Source organism: Peromyscus californicus, unplaced genomic scaffold (assembly GCF_007827085.1).
Source record: "Peromyscus californicus insignis strain IS unplaced genomic scaffold, ASM782708v3 Scaffold_20__1_contigs__length_68692818, whole genome shotgun sequence".
NCBI classification, from domain to species: Eukaryota; Metazoa; Chordata; class Mammalia; order Rodentia; family Cricetidae; genus Peromyscus; species Peromyscus californicus.
In genome coordinates, this window is record NW_026294503.1 from 51,052,650 (window position 1) to 51,070,439 (window position 17,790).

The 17,790-nt window shown below is 48.7% G+C and overlaps 1 protein-coding gene across 6 annotated transcripts in view; it reads left to right on the top strand.

The window, feature by feature from the left end:
• Nucleotides 1-17,790, top strand: part of Tbc1d22a (TBC1 domain family member 22A) — a 301,414-nt gene that overhangs the window by 37,162 nt on the left and 246,462 nt on the right. Inside the window, exon 1 of one of the 6 annotated variants that reach the window (XM_052748586.1) lies at nucleotides 2,133-2,226. The exons of 4 other annotated variants lie outside the window; for them this stretch is intronic. In XM_052748586.1, coding sequence (XP_052604546.1) covers nucleotides 2,163-2,226 — 64 coding nt within the window. In that variant the 5' untranslated portion in view covers nucleotides 2,133-2,162. Of the gene's footprint in view, nucleotides 1-2,132; nucleotides 2,227-5,960; nucleotides 6,031-17,790 lie in introns of those variants that run through there. One more of the 6 variants, XM_052748585.1, reaches the window with a different exon arrangement.

Sequence of the window (17,790 nt, forward strand, 5' to 3'; positions counted from 1 at the left end):
GATACCTGTAATTTTTTAAACAGCTGTAAACTTCCCCCTTGGAACTTCTTTCACTGCATCCCATATTGCATGCTGTGTTTTCATTTCTTTCAATTTTAGGGATTTAAAAATTGTTCTTCTGATTTTGGTGATCAAGTGTGTATTAGTCTCTGTGAACGTCAGTGTTTCCTGCAGTTTCTCTTGCTGTTGAGTTCTGCTTTGTAGTCCATTGTGATCAGATAGACGGCAAGAAATCATTTCAGTTTTCTTGATCCAGCCTGATTTCACACCAATAGTCTGTCTTCCCCTTGATTGGTTTTATTGATGAGGTTTCCACTGAGATTTTTGGACTTATTTCAATTTTTTCAGTATTTATGTTTCTTGAATTCATCCTTCATTTGCTGTATTGATATCCTTGTTTCATTCAGCTGTTTGTTTGTATGTCTTTGAATTCATTCAGGAGTTCGTGTCTTCTTTGATTTTGCCAACATTCTTAAAATCATTCCTTTGAATTCTTTGGTATCCATCCAATTCTTCACATTTTTAAAATGTGCATTGGTATTTTGCCATGGGTGTCAGGTCCCCTGGAACTGGAGTTACAGACAGTTGTGAGCTGCCATGTGGGTGCTGGGAATTGAACCCTGGTCCTCTGGAAGAGCAGTCAGTGCTCTTAACTACTGAGCCATCTCTGCAGCCAATTCATTCTTACTGAGATCTGTTGTGGAGTTGGAGGAGTCTCCTTGCTTTGACTTTTTGCATTGGGATTTGCACATCTGGGATTTGATTTTGGTTCGATTATTATTTATTTATTTTTTCTTTAATTTCTTTGTGGTGCTGGAGAGCAAACCTAGGGTCTCCCTGCTGTGTGCTCAGTCCCAGTTTCCCTCGAATCACCTGTATGTTTTCAGTTGAAGTTTGCCATGTCCAGGTGGGTCCTGCTTATACTGCTGAGGTGCTACTCCTTCCCATGTGCTGCTCAAGCCTGTTTGACCTGACTGGTGGGTCTGCAGTGCCTCTGTGCAGAGAATGAGGTTGTGCATGGTGTTGATTTCTGCCTCAGACAGCAGGGGTCAGCCTTCCCTTAGGAGTTTTCTAGCCCTTAGCCAGGGAGTCACTTCAGAGTATTCTTCCCAGTTCCTGTTTCCCTCAGTTTACTGAGTAGTACTGCTTTCCCGGGACTATCTCCGGCTCCGCCCACATTTGTGCTTACCTTTGTGCTGGGTGTTTTCTTATTCCCAGTTCTGTCACAGTTGAGCACCATTGCAGGGTGTCCCATGGCTCTGTGGTTCTCTGGTTTCATTTTCAGAGTGGGTGGAGAGGGGTTTCAGGACAGGCCGGCTCTTGTGAGGTGGCCATATGACTCTGCTCAGGGGCTCATCTCCTAATTGGTACAGGGTGAGCTGGAGAGTAGCCCTGTAGACTTTTCTGGCAGAGTGATTAGTTTTCAGATTCTCTTGGAAGCTGCTCCCTCCCTGCCCTGGTGATAGGTGATGATGTAGCTTACGGTGCTGTGTCTGCTTTACTGGCTTGTTGGTCTCTCCACCAGAACTTGGTTTTCAGTGGGTTTGCTCACAGGGCTTTTTGTTCTTCATGTTTACTGGCCCTCAGCAGGGGAAGACTGCTCACCTCTTCTCTTGCTTCAGTCCAGCACTCTAGGTCATAGTCTGGTTATGTAAACCAGATGTTCAGTATCTCGGAGTTATCTGATCTCCAGAGTCTGCTGTGTACTGTGTTTCTCTCCTTATCTGACTTTGAAGCTCAGACCCAGTGTTTCCCTCCAGATTCATAGGGACACAGGAGAGTGCTGCCTGCCCCTCTGCTCCTCTGCCACCCCCTGCTCCTGAATGGTGAAGGAAAGCAGACTTTGGAGCTAAGTCACGGACACTCCAGCTGTCTGGAGTGATGTTGGTGATGACGATACTGGAGAGGCTTGATTATGTAATCTAGTGTTAATGAGAGTGAAGATGATGACGGTGCTGCTGCTGCTGCTGCTGCTGCCGGTGATGTTGGTGATAGTGATGTTGGTGATGGCGATACTGGAGAGGATTGATTATGTCATCTAGTGTTAATGAGAGTGAAGACGATGACGGTGCTGCTGCTGCTGCTGCTGCTGCCGGTGATGTTGGTGATAGTGATGTTGGTGATAGTGATGTTGGTGATGACGATACTGGAGAGGATTGATTATGTCATCTAGTGTTAATGAGAGTGAAGACGATGACGGTGCTGCTGCTGCTGCTGCTGCTGCCGGTGATGTTGCTGCCGGTGACGTTGCTGCCAGTGATGGTGGTGATAGTGCTTGTGGTGATAGTGCTGGTGGTGATAGTGACCAGTGATGGTGACAGTGCCGAGGACAGTGTTGCTGGTGACAGTGCTGGTGGGGAGTGTTCGCCGCGTGTGTCTGTATGCCTGTGTTCTGTGTGGGGAGGTCAGCAGTGTCTGCCCATCATTCTATTGTGTGGGTGTGATGTCCAGGAGAGGCTTTCTGGTGAAGTCTTAGACTATGTGCAAATGGTCTCAGAGGGAAAACACTCACAGTACCAGACGTTTGAAAGCAGACTAGCACGTTCTTCAGATGAGGAATTCAGAACAGGTGGTGAGTGTACTAAGTGTGCTAGGCTGCTGTCACAGAACACGGCACTGGGCACCTCATGGACCCACACTGCTTTCCAAGAGCAGGGTGGGCTGAGGGGTTTTCTGGTGAGCACTGTCCTCTTGGTTGAAGATGTCACTTGTAGTCTGTCCCCACATGGCCCTGAAGAGGGAGAGGGAGGAGGAAGAGGGTGAGGAAAGAGCTAGAGTTAGAAAGAGAGAGAGGGGGAAGAGGAGGGAGAGGGCAAGGAAAGAGCTAGAGTTAGTGATAGAGAAGGAAACTGGAAGGGGAAAGAGCTAGAGCTAGAGAAGGAGAGAGGGAGAATGGGAAGAGCTAGAATTAGAGAGAGAGAGGGAGAATGGGAAGAGCTAGAATTAGAGAGAGAGGGGGAGAATGGGAAGAGCTAGAATTAGAGAGAGAGGGGGAGAATGGGAAGAGCTAGAATTAGAGAGAGAGAGGAAGAATGGGAAGAGCTAGAATTAGAGAGAGAGAGAGAGAGAGAGAGAGAGAGAGAGAGAGAATGGGAAGAGCTAGAATTAGAGAGAGAGGGGGAGAATGGGAAGAGCTAGAATTAGAGAGAGAGAGAGAGAATGGGAAGAGCTAGAATTAGAGAGAGAGAGAGAGAATGGGAAGAGCTAGAATTAGAGAGAGAGGGGGAGAATGGGAAGAGCTAGAATTAGAGAGGGGGGGGGGAGAATGGGAAGAGCTAGAATTAGAGAGAGAGAGGAGATATAGGGAGGGAGTGAGGGAGAGGGGATAGAGAGATAAGAGGAAAGAAGGGGTGGAAGGATAGAGAGAGGGAGAAGGGAGAGAGAAGAGAAATGGAGGAGGTATAGGAGAGTCAGAGAATGGAGGGGGATAGAAGTTGAAGGGAAAGAGAGAGGTGGGGAGGGAGGAGAGAGATGAGACAGGGACAGAGAAGAGAGGTACAGTGAGTTACACTTGGAGCTGGCCGCATTCACACTAAAGCCACCTTCGTGGCCTCCTCTGGCCCCAGCTTCCCCTTCATGGACCCTGTGTGTAAGTGCTACCGTCACAGTTGGGTCTCATGTGCATTTGGAAGAGTGCACTTCCATCGACAACGGCTAAGGTCTCCTTTAACCCACACTGTTACCCTTGTATTTATTTTAGGTTCTAGAAGTTGGAATAAATGGATTATAGAAAAGTATGGAATTGTCACTTCCAGTCCCTGCGCCCTGGCTCTTAGCATCTTGGAGGACAGGGTGGTGTGGGTACTGAGTGTGGGCACAGGTCCTGGCTGCACCATGCCTCCTGCCAACAGGGTGGCCTGGGCACGCCCTGCTTCTTAAAACCCCCTTAGAGCTTCAGTTCCATCACCTGCAGAATGGGCAATGGTACTTGCCTGCAGCTCCTGGACATTAGATGAGGCCACCTCAGGGCGGTTAGTGAGGAGCCCTGTGGCAGCCACCCCATCTGTCTGTCTTACGTCCTCTCCTGCTCTATTTTCACAGGGACTGTGGGGGAAATGCTGTGACTTGCTAGTCTCCTTTTTTTTTTTTTCCCCCTGGCTAATGTTATGTCATACGCCTTTCCATGTTATCACTTTCTCCATAACCATCTCTTAAGAACTTCAAAAATTTAACTTATATGTATATATGTGTACTTGTGTGAGTTCATGCACACTATGTGAATACAGAGGCCCAAGGAGACCAGAAGAGGGTTCCAGACCCCCAGCACTGGAGTTACAGATGTTTGTGAGCCACCATGTAAGTGCTGAGAAGTGAGGCCAGGTCCACTGCAAGAACACCCAGTGCCCTTAGCTGCTGAGCCATCATTCCAGCTCCTTGAGCCATCATTTTTAATGGCTGTACAATGTTTTGAAAATGATATTTATTTAAAATTGTTATTAAAATTGCATATGTGTCTGAAGCAACATTTTATTTATATGCTTAATCAAGAACTTGACATATTTAGTGCTCTTCCGAATCATGACTTAAAGTCCAGGAATAGGAATGCTGTTCACTGACGTTCTGGAGGGGAAGGGAGGAGGGGAAGGGAGGAGGGAAAGGGAGGAGGGGGAGGGAGGAGGGGAGGGGAAGAGGGGAGGGGAGAAGAGGGAGGGAGGGGAAGGAAGGACGAAGGAGGGGACGGAGGGAGGGGGAGGGAGGAGGGGGAGGGAGGACGAAGGAGAGGAGGGCTGAGAATAGTCAAGGCCTGCCACGGAGCCTAGGGACTGGGGATGTTTCCTTTTACTTTTGATTCACTAATTATTTTAATTGAAAAGCTGCATTGCAATACAAAGCTAAGAACTGAAGTGTTCCCAAAGGGCCCACACAGTGGCTGCTCTCCCTCTGCCATCCAGCAGCTACCTTGTGTCTTATTCTTCTCAGGAGGAGGTGTGGCTAAACATACTTCTTACCCTCCTACTCTTTTAAAGATTCAAATGGCAGCATGTCAGTGTTCTGTACTCATTCTTTACTTAGAAATAAATGCCTGTTGCTGGGCGCCTGAGGACGGGAGGCCCCACAAGCATGTTCAGTCAGCCCTCCATCTGCTCTCCAGTGTCAAAACGCCACAAGAGCCAGTCAGTGCTTGAGAGAAATATTCCTTTTTCAAAGTTGATGTAACATCAAAATAACACACAACAGGCCATCTCAGGGCAGACAGCTAAATATCCCCCCCACCCCGACCCCCAGTGGCCACCTCCTTGAGTGGCCTTCCTGCAGAAGATTGGCAGCTGGCCCCTCATCTGAGAAGGGTTCTGTAAAATTATAATTTCTGTAATAATATAACTGAGGACTTCTTATTCTTACTATTGAATGACGAGAGGGCCCTTCCTGTGTCCTAGGGGTCCTCTTGGGGCACTCCCCACGACCACAGTGCTCTCATTAAGGATCCAGTTACCTCCTTGTTAGTGGTTTATGAAATCTTTTCTTTCTCATGTAGGGACTGTGGGGACCATGGGGTGTGAGTCAGTTATGCCACTGACATCTAGGGTAACAAGAGGCTCAGGGTAGAGTATGCACAGCACTGAGGTCGTTAGTGGAAACTGGGCATAGTCCACCTGCTCTTCCTGTGTGGTAGGCACATGACGTCTCCCGGAACATCTTGATGCTCAGCCTGGTACCTTCCCTCTGTATTAGTTATTGTTCCTCCTGCTGTGACAGAATACCCATGAAAGCGACTTTTGGAAGGAAGGGTTTCTTGTGGCTCACAGTCTGAGAGTTCAGTCCATCGCGGTCGGGGCACATGGTGGCAGTAAAATGAGATAGCTGGTCACTGTGCTGCTGCTTAAACTGGCTTCTCCTTTCTTCCCTTTTTATTCAGTCGGGGGCCCCAGACCGTGGGCTGGTGCTGCCCATGTTCAGGATGGGTCTCAGTTAATCTCTGGTCACCTTCATAGACACACCCAGAGATGTGTGTCCACATCCAGGTGGCACCAAGAATGAACGACTACAGCCTCCTGTCCAGTTGGCACCTGCGGCCCTTCACTTCTGAAGGTCAGGTTCTGGGGTAGAAATGGGGACTGAAGCCCACACCTCTCTGACACAGAGTCCCTGCATGTGCTGCTCTATCAGACCACCTCTTGCACAGGACTTGGGGCTTAGTGGGAAGACTAAGCATTCTGGGTAGGTTTGGAATGTAGCTTGTTCACTTGTTTTGTGTTGTTCACGGCCACTGGAACATTGCCTAGTATTCCCAAGTCCATTATAACACCACCTAGTAATTCCAGTTTTCTCTATTAAAAATTCATAGTTGAGGCTGGAGAGAAGGCTCAAAAGTTAGGAACACTACAGGTCTTCCAGAGGACTTGTGTTTGAATCCCAGCACCCATGTGGTGGCTCCCCACTGTCTATAATTCCAGTTCCAGAAGATCCAACACCCTCTTCTGGCCTCCTCAGGCATTGCATACATATGGTACACAGGCATACATGCAGGCAAAACACCCACACACATAAACTAAAAATAAATAAACCTTAGAAAAAATCTTAGGAAAAAGGCATAGTTGAGAGTGACTTCACACATTCCGTGTGAGAGCAGAGTTCTTCCCAGGCTCCCTGGACATACCGCCATAGCAGATAAGTGCTGGGCATAGAGGCGTCTGGATACTCAAGTGAGCGTGTTTTGCCAGATGCTAGCACCAGGTGAGAACTCTGTGAAAGAGCTTTGGTGTCCGGTACTGTGCTGCAAGGCCGGCTAGCTGGAGGGGGAGGAGCTGGCAGGATGAGGGTTGGGGGCTGTTGTTGGACATGCCCAGAAGAGGGCACAGGCTCACCCTGCTCCAACCACTCTTGAGACATAAAGTAGCTGCTTGCCCAAGCCTGACCTGAGCTGGAAGGTGATGTGCACACGAGTGTGTTATCTGAGGCTAGTGTTCGTGGGTGAATTTCTTGTCTTATGAGTGCAATGATAGTGGCTGGAAAATAGGACAAGGCCATCCCTTTGGGGAAACAGCTTAGGAAAAGATGACAGGGCGGGTAGATATCCCAGGGAACGGGGAGGAAGTAGCCCAGTGGTTTAGAGCTGTGTGCAAGCCCTGTGTACGTGGTGCCAGTCATTCCTAGTCTCAGGGTTGCCCCACTGGTAGAGCAGCCCTTGAAACCAGCTGGGCCTGAGAGAGCTGGTCTTAGTTGGCCAGTTTGTGTGAGTGTTGGTTCTGGGACTAAAGCCACAGTACTCAGAGTGCTGTGGCCAAGCATTTGGTTCTGTGGGAGCTGCTGTGCCATGAAGAGACTACTGGAGGTGGAGAGGAGGTGCTGACATTTCCCCAGATCTGCCTCTGCAGCCTTAGACCTTCTTAGCGCTGACGCCATGTTTTGCTTTAGTTTCTCTGATAGTAAGTTGGTGGAGATGGTTGTAAAGATCTGAAAGTCTTCCATACTTGGACTTTGTTCTGGGGTTGTTGCAGAGCCATGTAATATTTGTGGATAGGGGAGTGCTTGAGGGAGGTTAATCAGGCTCCTGTCCCTTTGTGATAGTCCTGCTGGAAGTAGCAACATGTGGGTGACACTTTGAAATTCAGCAGCAAGTGAATTAGTTGGGCTCAGACCTGCAGCTGTTTGGAACTCCCTCTGTGCCATTTTTGGGTCTGGCGGAAGCTTCTCTCCCCTGCCGATGCCTCCTCCTGCCTGCTCTCTCCCTGGCTCCAGCCCTTTCTTCTCTGCACACCCTATGGTCACAGCAGGCTCAAGCATAATGAGGCTGTTTGGAACTGGCTGGTGGCAGAGAGAACTTGGGAATTGTTCATGAATCATGAGGATCACAAGCCACAGAAGGGATGCTGGCACTTGAACCACACAGGCCCCAAGGCTCACACACGCTGCCTACTGGGGTCTCTTCAGCCACTGTTCTCAACTGACTTAAGGGGCTTGCACGGCTCTGCTTGGAACCAGCTACTGGCGGTCATTGGTGGCTGCCAGGCCTTTTTCTGGGTCTCTGGAACCGTTTAGAAATAGGTTTCAAGGACTGAGGAGGTGAGGAATTTGTGGCAGGCTCACTGTGATCTGAGGTGAATTTCAACTGGAGGTGTGGGCAGGCAGCTCAAACTTCAGGATGACTTTCCTGAACTTAATATCTTGTCAAATGTGGGGACTGCTACTCCATTTCCTTTGACCCCTCCAAACCCTAGTTTGTCTGTTTGGAGATAATCTTGTACCTGTTTTAAAATTTTTTTGCTTTAGTTCCTTGCCAGTCACTTTCTGGTGAGTGTGGTTGTATGGTCTTGTACCTTGCAGATCTCCTTCTTGTGTCTCTTGGTGACTCATGTGGCCTGTTGTCCATTCCCTGTACTCTTAGTGCAGGACACTGGCTGCCATTGCTTCTGTCCTCGCTCTGAGGCCCTTCTGGCACAGACCATTAACTGTAGCACGGAGCCCTGTCCTCTCTCCCATTTGTTCATGGTTATTTCCTGAATAAGTATCTATGGGATCAGTAAGACGTGCACGTCCTTTGTGTGCCGGTTCTCTCAGAAGCCATTAAAATGCTTCTAGTTTTCTATGCTTGAAAACTGTCTCCATTACCTAAAGCAAGTAGTAAAGTATAACACCTACTTAGCAAAGCCATTCTGATCCTCAGTGTGTATGCAGCATTTAATTTATGGTTATGTCATAGGAGATTTTGAAGTTTCTTTGGCTAGTATGGCTGACTTTTTTTTTTCTGAGAGAGAAATCTTATTTTCATCTTAAACTTTTCTTCTTCATTTTCTTAGTGTGGAAGGAAAATGCTTTTATTAAGAGTGGAAATTACTTCATTCAGTTATAGTATGCAGTGGGCTCCCATGAGGCTGGGCATTAGGGATGTGGCGTGATTCCTGAGGCAGGAAGGCAGGTGTGTTGTAGGTGGCTGCTGCAGAGCCAGGAAGGAAGAGGCACCTAGAGGTATGTGTCCAGTTCTGGGAACACAGTGAGGGAGTGATGTATTGGATGGGGTCTTGACTGGGGGTGTGACCTATTGCCAGGATGGCTGCATATGTGGTGTCTGTGCTGTGTGGCTACTATTACCAGGTGAGCTTCTACCCTGACCCGAGTTGAATGAACTTCACCTTGACCCAGGTTGAGCCTCATCATGACTTGGGTTGAGCTCCACCTTGACCAGGGACCAGAGCAGGTCAGGGTAGTTCAAGGAGGGGATACCTCCTGGGCTAGAGTGACATCTGAACATGTGCAGATTCCTGGGAAGGTGACATGCTGGGTGTCTATGTTGAGAAGCAGGATGTGGGAACTGGCTTGAGGCCCTGGTGTCCCTTAGAAGAGCCATGATGCTTTATGCCTCTGAGCAGCTTTTGCTCACTTGGGAGCCATTCTGTCCTCTTTGACCAGCTGCTGGTGCAGGAGCAGCAGCAGCAGCTCTGTCTTCTGGAGTATTGATTTATTTTTGCTATTATCTCCCACCTCAGCCTCCACGCCTGGCTCCTCTTTGCCAGCTCCCCCTCACCCCCGATATTTGGCAGCATTGAACCAGGCTGACACTCCACCACTGAGTTACCCACTCTTCCAGCCCTTCTTTTATATTTTATCTGAGGCAGCATCTCTGTTTCCTAGGTCAGCCTTGAACTTTAAACCCTTGGACCTCAGCCTCCCAAGTGGTTGGTTTACCTCAGATAACACCCACTAATCTGGATTTAAAATGACCTACCTTTGGTCTCTAGAATTTAGCCAACACTGAGCACACTAATAAGAAAAGAACGATAGTATCTGATTTTTTTTTTTTTTTTTTGGTTTTTCAAGACAGGGTTTCTCTGTGTAGCTTTGCGCCTTTCCTGGAACTCCCTTGGTAGACCAGGCTGGCCTCGAACTCACAGAGATCCACCTGCCTCTGTCTCCCGAGTGCTGGGATTAAAGGCGTGCGCCACCACCGCCCGGCAGTATCTGATTTTTTTTAATGCTAACTGTAATCTGCGGTGGTGTGAAGTATTTTATATACATTTCTCCATCACTTCTTACAATACCCGGCTTTAAGATGGGAGACTGGACCAGATGGGTAACAAACTTGGCCAAGGTTACTCTTTGAGGAATGGCTGGCTGAGGCTTCCTTCTGGGTGTGCCCTTACTTGAGTGCTGTAGCCTCAGGAGGAAAGCTAGAGAGACCCCTTTGGTTTCCTATGCAATGGCTCCAGGCGGCTGCTCTGTGTCCTGTCCGATTGGGTGTGCCTTTGGAGCCTGTCTTCTTCCCGTGACGTTGGTGATCTTTACTTCATGGTGCTTCCTGCAGCACTGATTTCCTTGGAAGACATGATGTCAGTGCCTCTGCAGTATGCTTTCAAACGGTCCTTTCTCTGATCACCGATAGACTGACGCTTCCTAAGCCAGTCTGCTTATGTGGAGACCGAGTTGTTTCCAGTGTTGCTTGTGGTTACTGCCCTGTCAGGCACACCTCTGAAACAGAGTCTGAGGCCTTCTGTGCTTCCTAGCAAGAGTCCTCAAGAAGACTTGCTGTTAAATGGAAGCTTGTTGCCGGTCACTTGCTTTCTTATATGGTGGGTTTCGACCCTGCGGCTCCCTGGGGTCCCTGGGTCGGTTGATAGCAGCCGTTGACTCATTGCTCTGCCCTTCTGCCTCGTGTCTGTCAGTGCTGTGAACAGAGGGTGCACAGCAATTTATCTGGACTCTGCTGCTGTCTCCCTCAGAGTCCCTGTGTGCCTTTTACCAAGGGTTTTCTGCACAGCATTTCTTGGACTCCTAAAAGGTCAGTCGGCAGCTTTAACAAGATTGCAGCCAATTCTCATTTGAATTAGTTTATTTACTCTTCACTAATTGATTCATCTGTTTGCTCATTGACTTGTCCCCTCATTTATTCGGAAACATTTCTTAGGCTCCTGCCTGGTTCAGGGTGCTGAGGATGGGAGGGTGTGCTTGTTAGTTGTGAGCCCACCCTGGAGCTGCTAAGCTGGGAGCCACCAGGTAGTCACCACAGAGTCCCAGCTGTGTGGATGGCATGATAGGAAGGTTCAGCCTTCTGAGGCCTCTGTGGCTGAGGCTTGCTTAGGCAGATGGGTGGAGGAGGAAGCTCAGGGGCATAGGGATTGATACCACATGCAGAGTGCACACCATTGTGAGTTCTAAGGATAGATTTTGGGGAGGGCTCTGTGGATGGGAGGCTAGTTTGGAGTTAGCCTGCAGGTGGTGACCTTTCCCCGTCTACAGTTCCTTAACACTGCCTTCCCTACCTGGGCGTGCTGCACAGACCTGTCATCTTAGCACTTAAAGCCCAGACAGTAGGGTCACAAGTTTTGGGCTAGCCTGGGCTGTAATAGTGGAATCCTGTTTCCAAAAAAAACAAAAAACAAAAAACAAACAAAAACAAAACAAACAAACAAACAAAACCCCACATTAAAATAAACCACCACCACTACAGACAGTCTTACTTAGTCCCAGGACAGGTCAGGGACTTGGGGTTGGGGTCCTGCTCTTGCTCTTTGTCCCTCATGTTCTGGTATCACCGAAGCCCTTGTCTTGTACCTTGCATCCTGCTCATCCTGTTTTCTTGCCCAATGCTTCTCTTGGCTGCTGGTACTTGTCTTGTTTCATTTTTTTCCTCCCTCAGAGCTGTTTTCTGTGCACTCCCTACCCCCAGCTCTCTCTGGCTCCCCCTCCTTCCCCTGCTGCATGGCTCAGGAAGTGTCTAGGAGGGATTGGGGCCAGGGCACACCTGTTAACCCTGCTTTCCAACTACTTGGTGGACTGGCAGATAAGCTCTGCTCTGGGTGAGGTTTGCTCTTCCCTTCATCTCTGTCAGATTGTGGTGTGAGAAATTCACAACCTCCCTGAATGTGGAGGGAGGGAAGCCATTGCTTTCCATTGAGACCAGGAAGCCTCTGAGGAGGAACTGAAGGAGAAGGAGCCCCAAGACAAGCTGCCCAGTGTCAGGTTTTTGTGGGCGGGTCCAGTGGTGTGCCAGGCCTTGGCTGTGAGCAATACTGTGAGGTGGGAGCAGTTGTGCCTGGCTTTATGGGCTGTAGAGGAAGAGTCAGAGAGGGTATGGTTCCTCAGTGTCCCTGGAATGGCATGGCCAGCACTGTCCGTGCTTGAGCTGAAGAAGAAGATGGGTTGGTTAGAGTGGGCTTGGCAGGAATGGAGCCCTGGAGGGCTGGTGGGGCTCAAATCAGCTGGTGAAGGGATGCTGGGCACATGTGAAACTTGTCTCTTCTCCACCTCAGAATTATGGGTAGAATCTGAACTCCAGAGTAAATGAGAAGCATGGTCAACACTAGGGCCAGCTCACCAAGAATCATGGGCAGAATCAGCATTCTAGAGTGGCATGAGGGACAGTCCGCACCAGGGCCAGCGCCCTGTGGGAAGCCAAGTAGAGAGGCCTGAGGTACATTGCTCAGCATGCAAGACTGCCCATGGCAGTGGCATGCTGACATCCTGGCCTACCTACTTGCTGCAGCCTTGTGCTGAGGGCTTGATTCCCCAGGTAATAGTGCTTTGTAAATGTTGACCATACTACTGAGTTGCTTCTTGTGGCCGCTTCTCTCTCCTGAGCTCAGCTTAGCTCACCCAGTTCCCTCGCTGTTGAAGGTCCTGGTGCTGTTCCACAATTAGGTGCACTTGGGGAGCTTGGCAGGGGCCCTCCCTACCTGATGGCAAAGCCATCATCAGCCTAAAGGGAGAGAATGGCACCCGGACAGCATAGGATCGAGGGTAGTCCTGCCCCAGGTAAGATGGTGCCTCCTACATAGGTGCCATGTGGAATCGTGGTTCTTTATTTCTTTAATGTTTAATTTATTCTTCTCTCATACACTACATCCCAACTGCAGTTTCCCCTCCTCCCAGTCATGTGGAATCTTCTATGTTTAGGAAGGGCCTAGCATCAGGGAGACTTGTTTTTAACATTTTATTAATTAACTCAGTAAATAAAAATACTGTTACAACATGATGTCATGTGAATTGGTATAAGAACCATTCCAGGCAACTTAGACTCTTCCTTTTGTATCTTGTCCGTGGAGCCTAGTATGTGTTTCACATGTAGGGCACCTCTCGGTTGGTCCGTGTTTGAGGTGGCATCTGTATTGGACAACACAGGACTGGAGTTGTATGGGTCAAGTGTCTTCTTACCCAGGTGAATGGGTTGGGTTTCCTCCTGAAGTGATATATTTTTTAAACATTTTTATTATTTATTTATGTATATGAGTGCTTTATCTGCATGTACAACTTTATGCCAGAAGAGGGCATCAGATCCCACTGAAGATGGTTGTGAGCCACCATGTGGTTGCTGGGAGTTGTACTTAGGACCTCTCGGAAGAGCAAGAGCAGGCAGTGCTCTTAACCACTGAGCCATCTCTCCAGCCCCCCCCTGAAGTGATATTTAAGCTCTGATCTGAGTGCTGGGGAGTCAGCCTTGTGGTTATCTGGGGCAGGGCGGACATGAGGGGAGCTCACTGTGCTGACAGGCTTTGCTAAGCATGTACCACGGCTGCAGTGCAGTGAGGGAAGTTGTGTAGGGAGGCTGTGTAGCTGTCAGGGTGGAGCCACTTGTCACGAGGGTGTGGGGAGCTTTGATATCAGGCTGGCTGTGGTGGAGGGCAGGGGGAGTTTTTAACCATTGTCAGGAAGAGATTTAAGTTTCCTGAAAGTGCTGCTGGCTTTTCCATGAAGGTAGCAAGATTACTCGGGGGTGGTATGAGGTCAAGGGGGCTGTGGGGTAAGGAGTGGGCTGTGGAAGGCAGTGGGAAGCATGGCGGCCTGTGGGAGTCTCTCAGAGCGCTAGAGAGGACCTGCTATGATTGGATGTGGGGAACTGGAGGAGGGCCTTTGAGAGTGACTGTCAGCTCGATGTTGGCTGGTCAGTGTGGCTCCTACTGAGATGGCACTGGAGGAGCCGGTTGCTGGGAGAAAAAGAGCTCTTGGTTGGGGGTGTAGAAAGTTTGGGATACCAGTGGGGCATCTGAGGTATAGTGTGTATGTGTGTGTGTGTGTGTGTGTGTGTGTGTGTGTGTGTGTGTGTGTGTGTGTGTGTATGTGTGTAATGTCTACAGGGCAGGTACCCTGGAGTCACATAGTGTTCTGCACAGTACTCTTCTTGCCCTTGTGCCGACCTTCTTGGGTTAGTACATAATTCTGTGCTATAAAAATGGGTGGTATTCGCTGGGCGGTGGTCGTGCACGCCTGTAATCCCAGCACTCGGGAGGCAGAGGCAGGTGGATCTCTGTGAGTTCGAGGCCAGCCTGGTCTACAGAGCTAGTCCAGGACAGGCTCCAAAGCTACAGAGAAACCCTGTCTCAAAAAACAAAAAACAACAACAAAAAAAAAATGGGTGGTACTCATGTCTCATGTCTTCCTTTAAAATAAAGTTTCTGTGTATGCCATAGGTCTTACTGAAGTCTGGGGTGTCAGGGACAGATGTCCTTATAGAAGTTGAGCAGCTTTGGGGTTCCCAACTGCCCCTGTCCCTTTGCTGTTGGATGCAGAGAATGCTGGTTCCTCCATTGATATGAATTATATGAATCCTCTCCACAAAGATCGCAGTGAATGGTTTTCAATAGAATGGACCTCACATACATATTAAATACGTAATATGAGAAAATATTTTTCAAGCAGAAGTTCATCTAGGCTGTGAGGCTGTCACTGTTCTTTTGTACAATTAATAATAACCCTCCGCTCTCTGCATGGTTAGACGTCCTTCTGCAAGCAAACATTTAATAACCACACAGAGCCGCTGCTGCAGTTTATAGAGACACCCCCTATTGTTATGCATTTGTTTTGTCCCCAAGTTTCTCTGCCAGACACTGCTTTCAGCATCCTGGTGCTGGCATCTTTGCTCTGGTCTCTGATTGTTTTCTTGGGATAATTACTACATAGAAACTCGTTGCTTTAAAGGACACCATATTTTAAGACTTGACCGCGTCTTTTTGCTTACACTTCATGGATCTCTCCATTTGTTATCAGTTTTCCCAATTGATGACTATTACTATTATTATTATTATTATTGCCATTATTATTTCTGAGGTCAGGTTTCTGTGGAGCTGAGAGTGGCCCTGAATACACGCCCTTCCTGTGTCTTAGTTTCTTTTCCTGATGCTGTGATACAATTCCCTGATAAAGAGTATTTTCAGGGAGAAAGCTTTTATTTCAGACCACAGTTGAAGGTATAGTCTGTCATGGAGGGGAAGTCAAGGCAGTAGGGGCTTGAAGCGCCTGGTCACATTGCATCCAGAATAGGAAACAGAAGGATGAATGCCAGCTGGTACTCAGCTTGCTGTGTATATTTTATACCGTAGGATCCCCCGCCCAGGGAATGGTCTCATCCATAGGTAGGACGTGGTATATCAATTAATGTAAGGAAGATAATCTCCCTCAGGCATCACCAAGTGGTTCCAGATTCTGTCAAGTTGACAGTTAACACCATCATACTGTCTCAGCCCTTTGGGTGCTCAGATTGTAGTGCCTGGCGTGGACTGACCATTGAGCAGCACTCCTGTTTCATCTACCATCTTCCCTATAGAGTCCAGCCCTCATTATGCTGGGAAGTGAATGGATACCTGTGGACCATGAGCACTTGGACCCCTGTGAGTGATCTTCAGGACAAGCCCCTGGTGTGGGGGGTCCCTAGAGCAGACCTGTGCCTGTGTGGCTCAGCACACGTGGCATTTAGTTCTCACATGATCCCTGGAATGCTGTTGTACACATTTAACATTAGAGAGCAGGAGCGAGGATTCCAACCCAACAGACCAGCTCAAGAGTCCTCCCTCTTGGGCACCACACACATTTAGTTGTCACATCTATTTCACTAACCCTGACTCCAGGTTCCTGTCTCTCTTCCCACTGTTCCTCTGTGTCCCACCTCACACTACATGAGTAGTGACTGCAATGTGCCTCAGGAAGCCCCAAGATTTGCTTGTAGTGTAGGCTGGTCCATTTTAACAGAGGTAGCTTCAGAGCACACATTTGTATAAGTTCTTGGGTTGCTTCCTGCTGCCTCTCAGCCACCCTTTCTGGAAAGAAAGGCTTGGTCCAAGTCCGACTCTGCCCTTTAAGAGCCACGGCCCGTTGTAGGTGCTGTTTCTATAGTGAGGTTAATGAGCACCCCTCCACCTTGCAAAGTTGCTGGGAAGCTTAAGTGAGATCAATGTTGCTAGAACACAGAGTGCTGGCCTGGTAAATCTGCTCATTGATTGTGAAGTCTGTACATTTGGAGTTTTGAAAAATTAAAATGGTAATCAATGTCATCGTAGCACTGAAGCTGTGCGGTAATAAAGCACCCATGGTAATGGAGCTCCAGGAAGGCCCAGCCAGCAGACACCCCACTGGCTAATTTCTCTAGCATGCTGGCTGCTCTGCACTGTGAATTGCTTAAAAACAGCTCCAGAGTGTGTGCAGTCATTTCTGAGTTGAGTTCCCTCAAGTTGGTAGGTGTGTGGCTCTGCCTTCCTGTGGCTTCCTTTGCTTAGGAGTTTTAGCACTTTCTAGATGTCATACAGAGTCCCCAGCAGCTGCTGCCATGTGTGAGAGGTGGAGTTATCTCAGCTGCCCTTGCCAGCTCTCCACAGTTGGCCTTCCTTGGAGGCTGGTTCTTCAGCATGTTTCTGGGAGCGGCTACAGCAAGAGCCCGAAGCTTCTGGCTCTCACCCAAGGTAGTCGGGCTGTTGGTTGAGAGCCTGTTCCACAGTTATCACGTGTTGCATTGCTGCCTGTCGGAGTGATGACCTCTTCTCATGGGCAGGAGGCTCTGTAAACCAGCTGTGGGGGCCTTGCAGCTGTGGAGAGGGAGCTTGGGTGTATAGGGGTATATTTATCTCATTCCAGAATATAACTCAAGGCTACTGTGTACAGGATGGCTCCTGGCTCCTGGCTCCTGGTTAGCATCCAGTTGTTGAATGAATAAGTGAAAACATGAATCCAGTTCCAGCTTCCATTTTTTTATTTTATTTTAAAGATAGATTAGCTCACTGTAAAATCTTCTTTTTTTTTTTCATTTGCCTGAAAGCCGTCAACAGAGACTCTTGCCTCTGTTGGGGTGTAGAGTTGATTGACATGGTTCTTTGTGCCTGGAAAGCAAATTATGTTAAAATGTTCTTCACAGTCTATTTATAAGTTTCACAGTTCAGCAGCAGCACTTGGTTATAATCTGTGTCCTACAGTGTTCCTGGTGCACAAGCTGCTGTCACTCAGGTGAGTGCAGCATGGGTACTGGGGAGCAGTCTCAGGACAGAGCACTGTGGCCTGCTTCCTCTGCAGGGCGTGGCCTTTTCACTGTGAGTGAACGTGGTGTTGAAGTGTGACCACTTCACTCACCTTGCCGTCCTTTAAGATGCTGGGAATTCTCGTTTCCTTTCTCATGAGACTACAATTTGTGTATGTGTGTGCTCCCCCCCCCCCCAAACACCTGTGTGGAGGCCAGAGGTCAACCTCAGGTGTTATTTCTCAGGAGGCAGGCTCTCTTATTAACATGGAACTTTGCAAGGAGGCTAGGCTGGCTGGGCAGTGAGTACCAGGGGTTTGCCTGTCTTGAGTTTCCCAGTGCTGGAATTACAAGTCAGTGCCACCATGCCCTCCTCTTTATGTGGCGTTGGGGGTTGAACTCAGGTCCTTATGCTTGCAAGGTAAGCACTCTATTGATGGAGCTATTTCCCCAGCGCTTGTGTTTTTTAGACAGGGTCTTACTTTGTAGTCCAAGCTGTCCTGAAAGCATTAGGTAAGCCCATATTGGCTCAAACTTAAGCCTCACCTGCCTCATCTTTCTGGGGCTGAGATTCTAGGTGTGTGCCACTGTGCCCAGTTTTAGAGTGATAGCCTTTGAACCATAGAGGTCTGGCTGCTAAT